This window comes from Sinohyriopsis cumingii, chromosome 5 (genome assembly GCF_028554795.1).
Source record: "Sinohyriopsis cumingii isolate HCF-2022 chromosome 5, ASM2855479v2, whole genome shotgun sequence".
Classification (NCBI taxonomy): Eukaryota; Metazoa; Mollusca; class Bivalvia; order Unionida; family Unionidae; genus Sinohyriopsis; species Sinohyriopsis cumingii.
Window position 1 is genome coordinate 34,190,616 of NC_142965.1, and position 16,048 is coordinate 34,206,663.

At 36.2% G+C, this 16,048-nt stretch overlaps 1 protein-coding gene across 1 annotated transcript in view; it reads right to left on the reverse strand.

Moving 5' to 3' along the window:
* The window catches only part of LOC149798915 (protein ECT2-like), a 191,614-nt gene that overhangs the window by 71,668 nt on the left and 103,898 nt on the right, over positions 1-16,048 (reverse strand). Inside the window, exon 14 of the mRNA XM_089957002.1 lies at positions 8,762-8,858. Coding sequence (XP_089813128.1) covers positions 8,762-8,858 — 97 coding nt within the window. The remainder of the gene's footprint in view (positions 1-8,761; positions 8,859-16,048) is intronic.

Sequence of the window (16,048 nt, forward strand, 5' to 3'; positions counted from 1 at the left end):
ATTCTTTCTACCAATTAGTAATTGGAAGTCTAGAACAAAAACAACACAGTCCCAGTCCAATGCCTTAGTCAATTCTGTTCATTCAGAATAGTGTCTTATATTTTGGACCAAGAACAATGGACATCAGAGTGGGCAGAGACAAAGATAATATTAATATTAGTAGCAGGCATGTATTACAGAATAAAAATTAGTTTTATACCCCAAAACTACATTTCAATTGCAGTCATGCATTGCATGCTATTACACTGCTATTTAACTAACCTGGAGGGAGACTGATGGTACACATTACAGCATTGCAACCTATTTCCAGTAGGCTGCTCCTGTAGACTAAGTCACTTTCTGGCAACTTACTGGGCTGACAAAATAAGGTCTAATGCATTATACCATCACTGTGGTGCACCATCAATAGGAGGAAGAATGGGGACAAAGGTAGAATGAGACCACCGAAAAGGTGACAGTTCAGGATATCACCATGAGATGAATGATTAAGATAACAAAAGCTCAAGACATGGCAACAGTATGAACCTTATGGTTTGGATTTTCATAAAGATTTCTTCCAGATGGAGAATAGAAAGATTTCATGATAGTCAAACTAATCCACTTAGGATTGCTGGCTTTTGAAATATCAGATGTACCTCTGAGAGGGTGAAAGGAACTTTTTCAACCCCTCTTTCCCTTTTGATTTAGCCAAATACAAACATAAGGCTCTGACTGGACAAAGAACTTTATCTTGATCATCTTTGGCACATGTGTGGCTGAAACCAGGGATTCAATATGGTTCAAGAGCTACCAAAAACAGCTGATTCTTTGCAAGAAAGCTGGGCAGACAAATAATAGGTTAGTTTGCACCGCAACACAAAAAAGTAGGTTATTCAGTGAAAGGCAATTCAACTAAAGTAAAAATCCACATCCTTTTCCACAGCTGACGTTTAAAAGTTTGCTTGTTTTATACTTATCAGTAAAACACTATAATCAGGCAGCATCTCCACCATACAGTCAATTACACATGACTGGTGTTTGAGGGACATATCACAGCAACAACAACCAGCAAAACTGGAGGCCAAATTTTCAAGAATATCTCACATATTTGGCTGCCTATATTGACACTTGCACAGTGTAAAATGTCATGACTTTCTTTGTACTATATTTACCTGATGCCATTTTCCTTATCAAGTTGTTGTTGTGGGGTTTAGCACCATTTTTCACCATACAATAGGCTATACATGGTGTCCAGTATTAATGGTGAAGGAAGAACCTGGGAAAACAGCGGAAAGAACCACCGACCCACAAGAAGCTACTGACAAGCTTTCTCACATACCCACATTGGCCAAATCCGAGACTCGAACCCATGCAGACAGAGGTGAGATGGCAGTGATCCATAATGAAGAGCGCTTTAGACCACTCGGGGGCACCTCTTTATCAAGTAAACCCAGGCACTATCAAGTGGTTGTATTATCAAAATTACACCACTCCCTCGATAACTTGTGCCCTGATAACTCGTGAACCTGCTTATAATGCGGGGTCTAGCATGGATCCCATATTTTAAACTATACATCTTTTCAATGACCCTTATTTGTTGAGCTTGAGGAAAAACTCATTCACAATAGGTAGCTGAAACTTTGAAATATTGCTTGTTTTATCGTCAAAAACGGTAGATAGATGCTGGAAATCTGAATCAACATGAAATTGTCAACAGTTAATAGTTATTCTCAAAGTGATTACAAATGTCCAGCCATTAAACAGTCCAGTTTCTGGCACCTTCTCCACCCCCCCCATGCTGTCAGCGGAGATTGCACAACTTTTTTTTGGAGGTCACTTGGTAACTCATGCCCTCGCTTATAGTGCGGTCTATGTTTTTGGACCCCATTGTACGCAAGCCAAGTTATCGGGGGAGAAGTGTACATTGATTGATGGTCATTTGAGTTTTCTTAAGAACCATGGTACCTGAGGAATGTCAAGCTGAGTAAACTAGGGTGTAATTTGTTTAACGATCACATGTAGCCTAATAAGATGAACTACAATGTCAAGGTCCTTTCTCTCGGAAGAACTTGAGGAATTATTCAGAAAAATGTGAAGATGTGGACATACTGTTGATCCTGTATTAGACTGAAGGCATCCAATGAATATATACTGTAATCTAGCATTGGGAAGACAATGTGATAGATTGTTATTAAGCATAGTTGTAGACATGTCTACCTTTGCCTCGCCCCCTCTGCCACTGAATCATACTAAGACCTAGTCTTAACTGGGTGTTCACTACAGCATTCCTACAACATACCATATTTACTCACTTATAAGTTGACCTTTTTACCAAAAAACTTTATTAATGCAGAGTAGGGGTCATCTTCTAAAAGAGACTTAAAAAAGAATTAAAATCTGACTCTCCTTCCTTAGCTTGTAAAGGCTGTTTTCTCAATTCACAATGTTTTGATAGAGTTGCTAATTAGATAAATATGACTTTAATCCTTTAGTTTATAAAAGCAGCACTGCTTTGTTTATCCAGTGGACAATCCTTTACCATGAATTTGATACTTGTTCAATGCCATGTTGAATTCCTTTGATCATACTGCACAATTAACATTTTCAGTTGTAGCAATTTCTTGATGAGATTTGAAGGACAGTAATGATCAAAGTGTCTCTTACAAACCCCATGCTCAACCTCTATACAAATAATGGTCTGAGTTGATGAATTGTCAGTGTTCTGTCATTTACAGTGCACTGTGTCACTTAGATATACGTCATGAATTGCTAAACTTAGATACTTTCACCAATACAGGGAAAAGAAAATGTAATGCGTGCAATGGAACATTTAAAGTTTGTCAACTCTGCAGAGAAATTTGGTTTGTTGGAGAAACGTGTGCGACTGGCACAAGAAAAAGTTAGTTTGAATTTATAGTGCCATTCATCTGAAGAAAATTCGAATAATAGAAACCCTTATGAAAACAAAGTTAGGTTTCAATGAGTGGGTTCTATAGCAGTGTGTTTCAGGTGCATTTGATGCAGTCTGTGAAACAGAAGTTGCAGCAACATCAAACATACCAAGCTGTGATCCCTGGTAGCATCAAGGCAAATACATGTAAAACATTGCACTTACAGATTGGCCCAAAGAATTTACAATGGCAGGAAATGTGAGGCATCCAGGGATTGAGTTAGTATCTCGGTGAGTGTGTAATGTGATGGAGGGAATTCCAAATTAGATCAAATCATTTGAGAAATGTGGTGTTTCTAATACAGTGGATGATCAACTCTTCCGTGATTTCATTCAAGATAATCAGATGAGGAATCTGAGTCGGACAATGTTTACAACGGATGACACTGGAGAAATTTGGAACTTTATTTTTGGTAACTCTAATGGTAGAAGGCATGAACCTAATTATTATAAGCCTCGCATATATAAATTCACACTGAAGCTAAATCTGTAATGTGGTTTAGATTTACTCTGAGTTAGGCTTGAAAATGGGCTGGCTTGTTTGGTGGCTGCATGTCACAGTTAAACTAGCACTGGAGATCAAAAGCGTAACTTGGGCTGCAAATGAACAGCTGACTTGGCTTATGTATTTACATGTCTGCTACAAAGGTAAATATCTAAAAAGCAAGATAGTTGAGGGGTGATGAAATGTATGATAATTTGTTATAGTACTAGTGAACTTTACTCATGCATAAGGCACATACTGATTATTTTAGCTGCCATATGATCATATCACAGGAAAATATTCAAAATAGCTCTTTGCTGTCAAAACTGAATGTAACAAAGAGGGGTTGGAGGCAGTATTGGTTCAGTATAAAAGCCACCAATTGTATAAGGAATTAACCTGATTACCGCGGTCAAAATCTCACATGCATGCCTTCTACAAAAATCAATTTTTTTTTTTTTTTTTTCATCTTCAGTGTAAAATTATTCTCATTTTTCTGCAATAGGTCATTGTTGGATGAAAATTCACCAGATAAACTGTCCAGTGAGACCTAAACATGCATCGCATTTTTAGACGCCATTTTTAAAAACTCAATAATCAAGAGTCTGATCATGCAGATGCTTAGCATGAGCAAATAGGTGTAGTTTAAAGCATCTGGGGTGCTGCTATAAAGTTAGTCTGGTTCCCTAATTTTTCACTAATTATAAGAAGAAACCCGGATTTAAATAAAACACGGATGAACCAATTTTCAGATTTTGTGGTAATGATCATTTTTCCGTATTTTCTGCTAGTATGCCATAAGTCCTTATTTTACGGTTAATTTTCGTAAGACTTATGGCAAAATCGTAAGAGTTGGCAGGTCTGTTAAGTCTGCCTAGACCTCTGAAAAGTAGCCCAGTCAGGCATCTACTGGGACATCAGAAAAGGCTACTTGGGATGAGTGGGAGAATTTCCTTGAACTAACTACTTCCATAAGGAAGGAAGTGTCCAGAAACTTACTGCTCTGACTCTTATGAGTGCCCTTTTTAGCAAATATGGGGTAAGAAGGAATGTATAATGTGGTACTGAGGTTCCAATGGGATCACTGCTCTGATTGTTTAGATGGGGAAGCTACATGTTTCTTTCCCAGTTTATCCTGGCCTGGGGATGTGGCAAATAACTGGTGCTGCTGAGCCTCCAATATTGAAAAGCCACTGTTGTAATCAACGTTTGACCCTGCTTAAGCATCATTGTTTTCCAAGTCTTCACTGGGATGTCAGACCATGTCCCTGTAGAGGATTTCTACCTCCAATGCTCCTCAATCCAGACAATGAGGCTCAACATTAAAGGGGGTGAGTGAATCTGCTCATTTGTCTGGCTGCCTCATGGTGTTGTACTAGTTTCTGTGCTATACCACTCAACACTGATCAGCAGGAAAGCAACAAAAGATTGACTTTAATCTGCATTTCCAAGAGTATCCCCTAACTGGTCAGAATGCTCATGTCTAAAGACCTCAAAGTAGAGATCTCAACAATGTTCTGTTTCTGTTGGTGGGTTGACACAGGACTGTCTGTTTCCTAATCGGAGTTGATTGGTAATCCATTCTTAATGCAGAATGTTACTGATAACCCACCTCCCTTTTCATTTGATAATGAAGCTGAAGAGGGGATTGGGAAGGGCTAACAGCCTGCCCAATCCACTGGCCACCGAAAACTCATCCATGGTACCATGTGAGGAAATTATGTGTTCCAGTCTCTGTCTGGTGGTAGGAAACCCCCATGATCCAAGCAGTAATTGAACATAAACAGAGGAAAGTGGGGGCTATTGATCCAGTCTCTGTCCTTTGAGGAGACAGGATGCTCCCTGGTCCTGGTTAGGGAAGCACAATGTCTCATACTTGCAGAAACAAATACCTCATGACCTGCCTGGTAAGTAATGTCCAGTGCCTAGATTCAGTATGCATGGTTTTTCTTGGGGCCAAGTTGCTCAACCCAGTACACCATCAAAGACCAGTGATGAAGACCTACAAGGAGTCCTTATCCCAGAAATCTGACACAATGATTCAATCCGCTTGATGAGCTTCGAGAAGAAAACCATTTTTCTGGAAAGGATGGACTTGCTCTGGGGTGTTGTTAACTTTCTAAACATGATAAGAAATCTTTCTAGTAAAAACTCCATGTTGATATGACTTTTCATTCAGGAGTATCAATAGATATATTTTCAAGATGGCTAACAATTTAGTCATACTGGAAATCAGGTCAGCACCATTTTCTTAAGTCTTCAAGTGAAAATTATATGTTGATATAGCCATTCCACAAGCTCTTCCACTCTATGACTGGATTTCCCAGTTGTGAGGTTGATTATTTGGATTAGCCTTGTGAGGAGACAAATATTGTAACCCTATGACTGGGATTTCCATCTTGGTACAACAATGAAATTTTTCCCACCAAATTTTTTCCAATTAAATTAATGTGTGTGTGTGATTAGGATTTTTAACGTAGCTTTAACAATTTTTCAGTCATATTGCTACGATGTCTGCAGTGTGCAGTTTATAGTGATGTCCAGCACTGGGGCATCATGCTGCCGTCATGCAGCATGATGTCCCACCCAGTCACATTATCCTGACACCAGGCCGAATAGTCCTAACGCTAACCTCTTAATGCTGAGGGCCAAGCAAGGCAGCTGTTAGTACCATTTTTGTAAGTCTTTGGTATGACTCGGCTGGGGATCGAACCCACAACCTCCCGCTTCCGAGAATGACACTCTAACCACTAGGCCACCAGAGTGATCCAGTTAAATTAAAATAATCCTGCACTTTTGCAATTTAGTTAACAGATTCACAGTATTATTCATCAAGATTATTATTGCCTCTCACTCTATACAATGCTCATCACGTTTTGTACTCTTATGAAAAACTAAATAATGTTCATTGTAGAAACTAGCTATATAAAAGGAACAAAAAAAGAAAACAATATAATTGTTAGGTGTTGGAAGTATTACACAACGAGTGTCTCAACCATGTACTATTGTTGTTCAAAATACAGAGTTGTAAATTTATATGAAAATGTTAAGGAGGGCAATGAGACGACCTGTCAACCCTAAGTAAAGAAGATCTACTCAAGAGAAAATAGAAATATAAAACCACTTGATACAGTGTTTTATCTATCCATGTGCCATGTGTCAAATATGCAGACTGTTCCAATTTGACAGACAAAAGTCATTGACGGTATGTAAACAAATGCATCCCAATGTTACGTTTTGCTGATTAACACCAAACAAAGGTTTGGTCTAAAAATGGTTGCCAGTATGTAAATTGTATGTCTTGCATTGTTCCAAGATACTGCCAGTGTTCGAATGATAATGGTGTCCAAGGCAAAAAAATTTAAATAGAGCCAAAACAAATAAAATTATCATTTGGACTGCATTTGTACAACCGACCGTCAAAATTAGTATTGTTATAGAACCAGACCTGCCAACCTGATAAGTCCATCTCAGTAAGGCAGTTGATTTTTCTGTAAGATTGACCAGTTTTCGGTAAGGTGTTACAAAATATCAATAACTGCTATTATAAAGCTGGAAAACATAATTAACAGTTCAAAGCATTGACAATAAACATTATGCTCAACTGAAAAGTTTGTAAAGTACGTATAGACTTTATTTACCACTAGTACAGTTGCACAAACTTTAGTTCCAAACCCTATGCAGCTCAATGGCTTGTTGCTATTTCTCAACCTGACATAATTCTTGGAAATTCTTTTCCATTTCACATGACGATGGTGATCACATATCCCACCATGAGACATACTCAAACTGGCATGTGATGTTCAATAAACGTAATTGTGTCCTTTCCAGCTTTTATTCACAAGAATCTGAATACTCCTTTTTATTCTTCTGTGTTGATTATTAACACTTTTCTAGAAGCTTATTTTCCCTTTCATCTTAAACATGCATCGCTTTCTGGACACCATTTATAAAAATTCTATCATCAACAGTTTGATCATACAGACACTTCACATGAACAAATAGGTGCAGTTTAAAGCATTTGAAATGCTGCTGTAAAGTTAGTCTGGTTCCCTGACTAATTTCACTAATTCTAAGATGAAACCCAGATCCAAATAAAACTCGGGATGAACCAATTATCCCAACTGTTTGGCAACGATCATTTTTCCATAGTTTTTGCTAGTATGCCAAAGTCCATATTTTAAGGGTAATTTTTGTAAGACTTACGGCAAAATTGTAAGAGTTGGCAGGTCTTTTCGAACCAGTGGAGCCTTCATCATTAAGATTAGGCAATGGTTACTCGTAAGAGAAAACATACAATTTTGTGCAGCAATAGTTTAAAACATACAGCTGGCTACGTTTTCAAAAAGAAGTTAAGTCAAGTGAAGAATGTGGCAGTGAAGATGCCTTTATGTTTTGCCATATATGTAGAGGTTAAAAAAAAAACTCCATGACCAAATGTGCAAAGAAAATTTAACTTTCAGAAGAGTACACTGGCAAGGCATGCTTGGTAACCAGAAAACAAACTGCTGATTGAAGGTCCACAACACCAGGCAGATTTTAATGCAGTTTTACAATAAAGGCATAACAGTGAAAGTGCTTCTTAAGTGTGTACATTGGCTGAGTGTAGAAGACATCCCTTTTATAAATAGAAATCTCTTCCTAATTTAATACAAGCTTTAACGGCTGCGGAAATTGATGCCATTGGCATTTTGAAAAATTCTGCCAATCAGTATAACTCAGCTACTACCTGTTCAGAGTTACTGGAGAGCCTATCAAATGTCTTATTGTCTTGAGGATAGCCTGATACATGACCTGCAAAATTCGTCAGTTGTGACAGCAGTCGCATTTGAAAGCAATGACATATTATCCAACAATAAACGGCTAGTCATATGAGCTCAGATTATATCTGATGAAACCATTAGCATGATATTTAACAAATATAGAATGTTCAGATGTTTCTGGCAAGGAAATTGCCTTATTGGCTTTAGTCACATTACATAACTAATACTTTTGTTGTGTATTTAAACAATATAATTATTTTTATAAACTAATGAAGACTGATCATTGGCTTGTGTGTGTTTGTGTGTGTGTGTGATTTGGATTTTTTAATGTAGCTACATTATCACATTATCCTGACACCAGGCTGACCAGTCCTAACCTCTTAATGTTTAACATCTAATGAGGCAGCTGTTAGTACCATTTTTGTAAGTCTTTGGTATGTCTCGGCCGGGGATCGAGCCCACGACCTCCCGCATCCAAGGCAGATGCTCTAACCACTAAGCCACCGGAGCAGTGATCATTTGCTTGAAATTATAGTCTTAGAATGTTACTGAAAATAGCATGTAAGCATAGATAATCTGTCATACCATTTAGAAGAAGCATTATCGATGGTAACCGCTGAACGGGCCGGATCATTAGCTCAGCTAAGGTTTGCCTCCCACACTCTGGTTTGGTCAAACATACCTAAAATGAATCCCAAATGTGGAGTTATATGAGTATGGAATTGTTCTATATATCTTTATGTCCTACTTCTGAAAAAATAAAAGGTGGTTTGACATATTGACAAAAGAAGACAAAACAGGAAAGGTCATCAGGCAATAATGGCTGAACATAATAACATGGATTTGATAATCCCATCTATAACAAATGCATGTTCCCAGGACTACCTTTTATGACCTTTGTTAATGGATCACTTGAAGTACATCCAACTAATTAAACTCAAACACTGGTGTTAAATCTACAAATATGCAGTAAATACACTTTGAAAGACCATTCAGAACTCATCTAAGAATGAAAGCAAATCAATATAAACTAATTGCTATCAATCAATCAATGTATATATCAATCAATCAATGTATATTATTCACTGCTACATACTATAATCTCATCAGAATAAATGACTTTTCAAAATGAAAACCATTTTATTACAATGTAATACAGGGTTTATAAAATGTTCAGTTGGATGTATAACCCACAGGGTAAGTGACTTGGAACTCTGACTTGTCCTACATCAAATTCACTCGTCCTACACTGTACATGTTGCTGAAGAGAGTTCTAAATGCCACTCAGCTAATCAGACGGGCATCTTTACCTTGCTTTTACACTTATATTTACAAGCTGTACCTGAGAGAGGCCAGGACACCTTTATCAAGTTTGATAAATCAGATGCCATAACTCTCCTGAAATTATGTTTCGAGCTAAAAATCTAACAGTGACACTGACAATCCGACTTTGATGTCATCTTATCAATATTAAGCTGTGTACTACATTTCTTTCAAATCAGATCATAAAGAATTAAGGTACTACAACAGTGCCAAATGACACAGCTTAACTCTTATCAATATCATACTGCATACCAAATTTGGTTACAATACATTATTACTTTCCAGTAACATTGCATTGTTGCTGAAATGAATGTGAATGGTTCTAATACAAAGAGTTGTATCTCTGCATAAAAATTACCCGAATGCTAATAATAAGGAACTCATGCAAGGTCTCATCAATATTACACTGTACCTAATTTGGCTGAAATCCAATAATGAATAAAAGTTATCATGCAGAATGAAAATGGAAAAGTGGGACTAAATGGGGGTCAGACTCTTATGGACTGAATGGGGGTCAGACTCTTATGGGCTATAACTCTAATACAAGAAGATGCTGATTACTGGCAATGAAATTCAGCTGAAAACACATCAATATCAAGCAGCTAACAAAAATGTATGTTCAAAACCAATGGTCAAGAGAGTTATTGTGCAGAAACAAAATGTGAGATAGGTCTGACAATCCGGCTAAAACGAGCTAAACAAATGACATCGAACAAAGTGGGACAAAGTTTTATCTAAACTGTATACCAAATTAGGTTGAACTGCATAGAAAAATGAAGTCAAGTTATTGCACGGAAATAAATGTGGTTGGGAATAACAATCGGGTAAAATTGAGATAAAGTACTGGTAATCAAAGTCCACCAAGATTATCTGCAAACTGCAAACTATTCTCATCATTATTTAGCAATTTATATCCTGACCACTTAACTTGTACATGCTAATTATAATGGAGTTAAGTACTTGTATATGTGAATTATAATGGAGTCAAGTACTTGTACATGCTAATTATAATGGAGTCAAGTACTTGTATATGTTAATTATAATGGAGTTAAGTACTTGTAGATGCTAATTATAATGGAGTTAAGTACTTGTACATGCTAATTATAATGGAGTTAAGTACTTGTACATTCTAATTATAATGGAGTTAAGTACTTGTAGATGCTAATTATAATGGAGTTAAGTACTTGTACATGCTAATTATAATGAGTCAAGTACTTGTACATGCTAATTATAATGGAGTTAAGTACTTGTACATGCTAATTATGAGTTAAGTACTTGTACATGCTAATTATAATGGAGTTAAGTACTTGTAGATGCTAATTGTAATGAGTCAAGTACTTGTAGATGCTAATTATAATGGAGTTAAGTACTTGTAGATGCTAATTATAATGAGTCAAATACTTGTACATGCTAATTATAATGAGTCAAGTACTTGTACATGCTAATTATAATGGAGTTAAGTACTTGTACATGCTAATTATAATGGAGTTAAGTACCTGTACATGCTAATTATAATGGAGTTAAGTACTTGTACATGCTAATTATAATGAGTCAAGTACTTGTAGATGCTAATTATAATGGAGTTAAGTACTTGTACATGCTAATTATAATGGAGTTAAGTACTTGTACATCCTAATTATAATGGAGCTAAGTCATAAGTAGGATCAAATCAGAACAGATCTTGATTTTTATGACATAGAATGAAAACTTATCTTAATACATCTGTATTTGAAAATATCATGAATCTAAATAGGTTACAAAAAATGGACTTGTCATGCTTGAGGACTGCTTGTGCAACTTAAAAATCTTTGCTATAAAAAGTTTGATCCTGAACAATTCTTGGGTAAAATATTTGGGTAGAATATCATTTTAATTTCTAAGCAGTCAACTTGATGCAAGTCCTAATTCTTTTTGAATAACTACTGGGATAAACATTCCTGACTGACACTCTAATGTCTGAAAAGAAATTCCAGGAATTCAATGTAACAGCTTTTTTTCTTTTTAAAAGCTGAGTAATGAAACCATCTTTGATATTCTTGAGAAATAAGATTTTCAAACTAGCCACTGCTAGCCATATTGGATGCAAGACCAGTGTCATTTTTAACAGCTGTGATGTCACACTGGGCAAACTGGGTGCAATAGGCCAGATAAAAAAAAACAAAGGAAACTCACAGTTGCTTGATTGTCAATTTTACCAAAACCAGAAGGTATGGAAGCAACTGCAGCTGTTTTAAAAGAAATCTTCTAATCATTTGATGCACTTTGAAAAGAATTTTGATCATCAAATTATCAACAGACTGAAATAAAGTAAGATTTGCAGGAAAATGAAAATGAGGACTGTGACATTGACATGGCCTCACATTTCTTAGGCGATACTGCCAGCCAAGGCAGATTTGCTGGACCTGAACCGATTTCTGTTGCATTCCCAAGATCCTCCTAACTATAGTAGATGATCTTATGGATGACCAGGAGAAATTTTACAATTTTCAAATATTTGTGGAGGCATGGCCCTCTGTAAGTAGAAACCTAGCTAAAGTTGTAAATATGGGAGATCCACACAAGTTAATGGAAAAAATAAAATAAAAAAAGGTTCAGAAAATGATCTTAAGCCTCAGAAATGCTCCAACCTTTAAGTGCCCAAGGTGAATTCTAAAATACATACTTAGTTCATGTGAAATACCAGAAACATTGATGTAATATTATAGGGGCACTTACAAAAGTTCTTGTGCCTTTGGCTCAATTGAATGGCCACCATCAGTGTTTGAATCAAGAATCTTTGCTGATTGACAAACAACAATGGTCTACACTTGTAAAGACTATCTTGGTTGACTGTGTATGCTAATCATGATCTTGGACTGAGAACAAACCATGTGACATCTATATGTGGAATTTCAACAACTACATGCAGGTACCAATGAAATTACCAATCACTTGATTGTTGATGATTTGAGTCAGCAGTTGACAACAGTATATAGAGGAGTCCAAAAAGAGGAAAAGAAATCAATCCTTACAATCCTAACTAGGCAAAGGAGTTTATCTTGGTCATCCTCAGCAGATATGAATGAGTCTGGGGATCTCGGTAGGTGTGACTACTGAAGGTTGTGACTACTGAAGGTGGTCAATTCTTAGCCAAAGACTAAGGTTGGCAAAGAAGTGACACCAACTCATAATTGCCATCGAACCATAAACAACCCTTTTGCATCTTTTTTCCAAAGATAAGGCAAGAAGCTTTCTACTTCTCATAGATGACAAGAACACTTTTGACATCTTGGCATTAGACATACTGGTCAATGAAGCATAAAATACATGAACTTGCTGTTTTGCTATTGCTGCTTAATTATAATTTGTAAAGTTTCAATGACTTTCCCTTTTTCTATTCCTATACAAAATTTATGTCAATCGAAGCTCATAAATGAAAAGAAACAATCATCAAATTGATCAAATGTAATAAAAGTGGAAATACATGAATAACAACGTTACAAATTAAAAACATATATTATTTAACTTTCTATGAATATTAAATGCAATGTGGGCAAAGAAATATAAATATATAAAAATTATTATTATTATTATTGAAATATTATTGATTTCAAGAAAGTTTAGCTGTTATTGTATTCTTATTAACGTATGAGAAGTATGATGAGCAAGATTTTGTCAATTTTGGTCGATATTGGCTACCATGGAATGAAATAACAAGCTTACCCTTTTAAGGACATCTATGTCATCATCAGTATATGACCTATAATCACCAAACATCTGACAATACACTTAATATATTTCATAATCAAAGCCAATGCATATATAGCATGTCCGACTGGAGTTTTGTCTATGATGATCAATGGAATTGCATGCACTTTACAAAAAAGTCATGTTCATTCTTTTTCAATATACACTTATAAAAATGTTGACATTTTGGAGGAAACTGTGCTATAAGATATTTGCATCCTTACTGGCTACAACTACACATCTGTAAACAACCGCTAGATGGCACATGTTCAAAACTGATTGGAAAATCCTGTTTGCCGTGATAATGTAGAGCCTGTGATAATACAGCATTGGAGTATGTGTACTAAAACCACTGTAAATTAGTAAACTTAGCTTATGAATATTTAATAGTTAAACAAAGGAAAGTAAAGTCAAAACTAATTGATTCAATATTGTCATATTCTTGGAAAACCCCAGTCTGACCAATTGGAGATGTTTATACCATCAATCTATTCACCATGACTGAAGTGGGAAACTTAAACGGGTCAGCTAGGATTAATGCATTTCCAACTGCCTCTTTCACAAAAGATCCTCCACATTGCATCACAAACCCTGAAAGTGGACTGCTTCCTGCCCTGTATAATGCACTTAGCAGCCATGTGTGAAAACCAATCCTGATAGATTGCTCGCCTGAGATGAGCCAAACATGAAGGTGGATAATATCTAGGCTTTTGTGGAGCAGAGACCCCCTGTGCTGCGATGGCAGGAATCTCCTATGTGGTAAACTCCTGGGCTCATCGACTAACCGGTTGAGTAGATCACCAAACCATGACCAATGGGGCCACAATGGGGCTAGCAGGATGAGCTGAGTGGAGACTCTGACACTTTTGGAGTTCTTCTGAATGTTGGTAAGGTGTACATGAACAGGTAATCCTACATCAAACTGAATGCATCCACTGACCAGCTGCACTGGTGAGACATTAAAGAAGGGTTTCTGGTTCAGCCTTACAATGATCAAGTCTATCAAGAATCTCCTTCAAAGTTGGCCAAATTTGTGCAGTGAACATCCCATTGGAACCACACAATCCCTTCTAGACAGGCTGTCTGCCAGGATTTTCATCTTGCCTATAATGGCAGACACAGAGTGTGATCTCCTCCAGCCTTCCACACAAAGAATAGTATGAGTGTTTGAAGTATGCTACTACAAATGTGTTGTCTAAGGTGATCAATCACATATTGGGACCTTATGAAGTTTACATATTCCAGTAGGACTAGAAATACTGTCTGCATTACCAAGTTGTTTCTGTGAAGGGTCACTTCTTATTGAGGCCAAGATTCAAAGAACTAAGTGATTAGGCAAGACGTGAACATTATCAAAAAGGAGAAAACTGGACATTCCAGTTTCAAAATGCTTACAAGCCAAGTGTTTGCTACTACCTAAGTGTCTATACACTTCAACCTATCCGAAAACAATAAAAACTTTATTCTTTGACAGATAATAAGAATCTTCTAAGCTGATAAAAGGATCTCATGTTGCAATATTAATCGGAAAGAGATTTTGATTGGATTTACCAATTATATACTCTACAGCTGGTATGGATCAACATCAATATTTAAATTAGAGTCCAGGCTTTTAAACTTGACCTTTGAAATGAGTCTGCTTATTAGTCTGTTGGTTCTCTGCCCGATTTAAAAATTTAAGGAAAGGTACTTTTCCTGGTCTAGTTCAATGGGCCAAGAGCTGCTACTAGGGATCAGTTTTCTTGGTAGTCCAGACCTTGTGATGCTATGTAGGGAGGAGGGGATATGCCACATTCAGTCCAATGGCACAGCAACTTCTGTAGCTTTGTAGTACATGCACATTGCTATGCAAAATGACCTCTTTTAAAAAAAGTTTCCTTACTTTTAAACCTTTAATAAATACCACATGTCATTTCACAGTCATTATCATTTCTAAATTGTTGAACTTCACTAGAAAATTGAATCACATCAGTCTGTCTGAGGCTGTAAAGTAGTGACTCAAGAACTGCACAGTTAAAAAGAAAAACCATTAAAAATGATACATGTACATGGCAAACCCAGGTTGCTTTCTTGCTCATTGAGGATTCCTTTATCCCAGCTTTTCAAAGATTTGCAATATGTCTTAATTCAGTAGTATTTTTAACTTGCTGCTGCAAAAAACACACTTCAAGTTGGATTCTGTTTTGATTAAAGCGAGTCTTTGGAGGTTGTCAGATTGTGAAAATATGACAATTCAGTTTGATGTACAAAATTAAGGACAGGATAAAACCAAGCCAAGACTGTTCTTTTTCATTAATATGGGATACAGAAAATCCATAATTTAATCTGATATTGGCCTTTTAATAACATAGTCAGAAACTAAAATGATGCGACTACAGACGAAAAGTACATTTATCATTCAAATTTAATTTTATGATACATGTATTGATTAATAAAAATTTTTTGTGATTTTAGATCAGTAGCATATAATTACATGAAAAAATAATTTCAATCCCCTTTGGACAACTTGAGAAAAAAAAGAAAGATATTAGTCGCATCTGTACAACTAAGAGATATTATATCTGCTGCAGCCATCAAAGAATTTGTTGTAACAGTGAATTGAACATATTTGGGGAAAGGAAAAGAAAAGAAAAGTAATTTTTTTCTCTCATATGCTAGGAGGTCCATAATAACTAGAAGTTTGAGAAAAATTAAAGTTATCGACTTATAGCTTATTATTGTATCATTTTCTTCCTAATTTTTCTAACACATTTTCCCAAAAATTTTATTTCAATAATTCTTTCAACTTTGAAACATAATTATTATTGTTACACTTACACACAA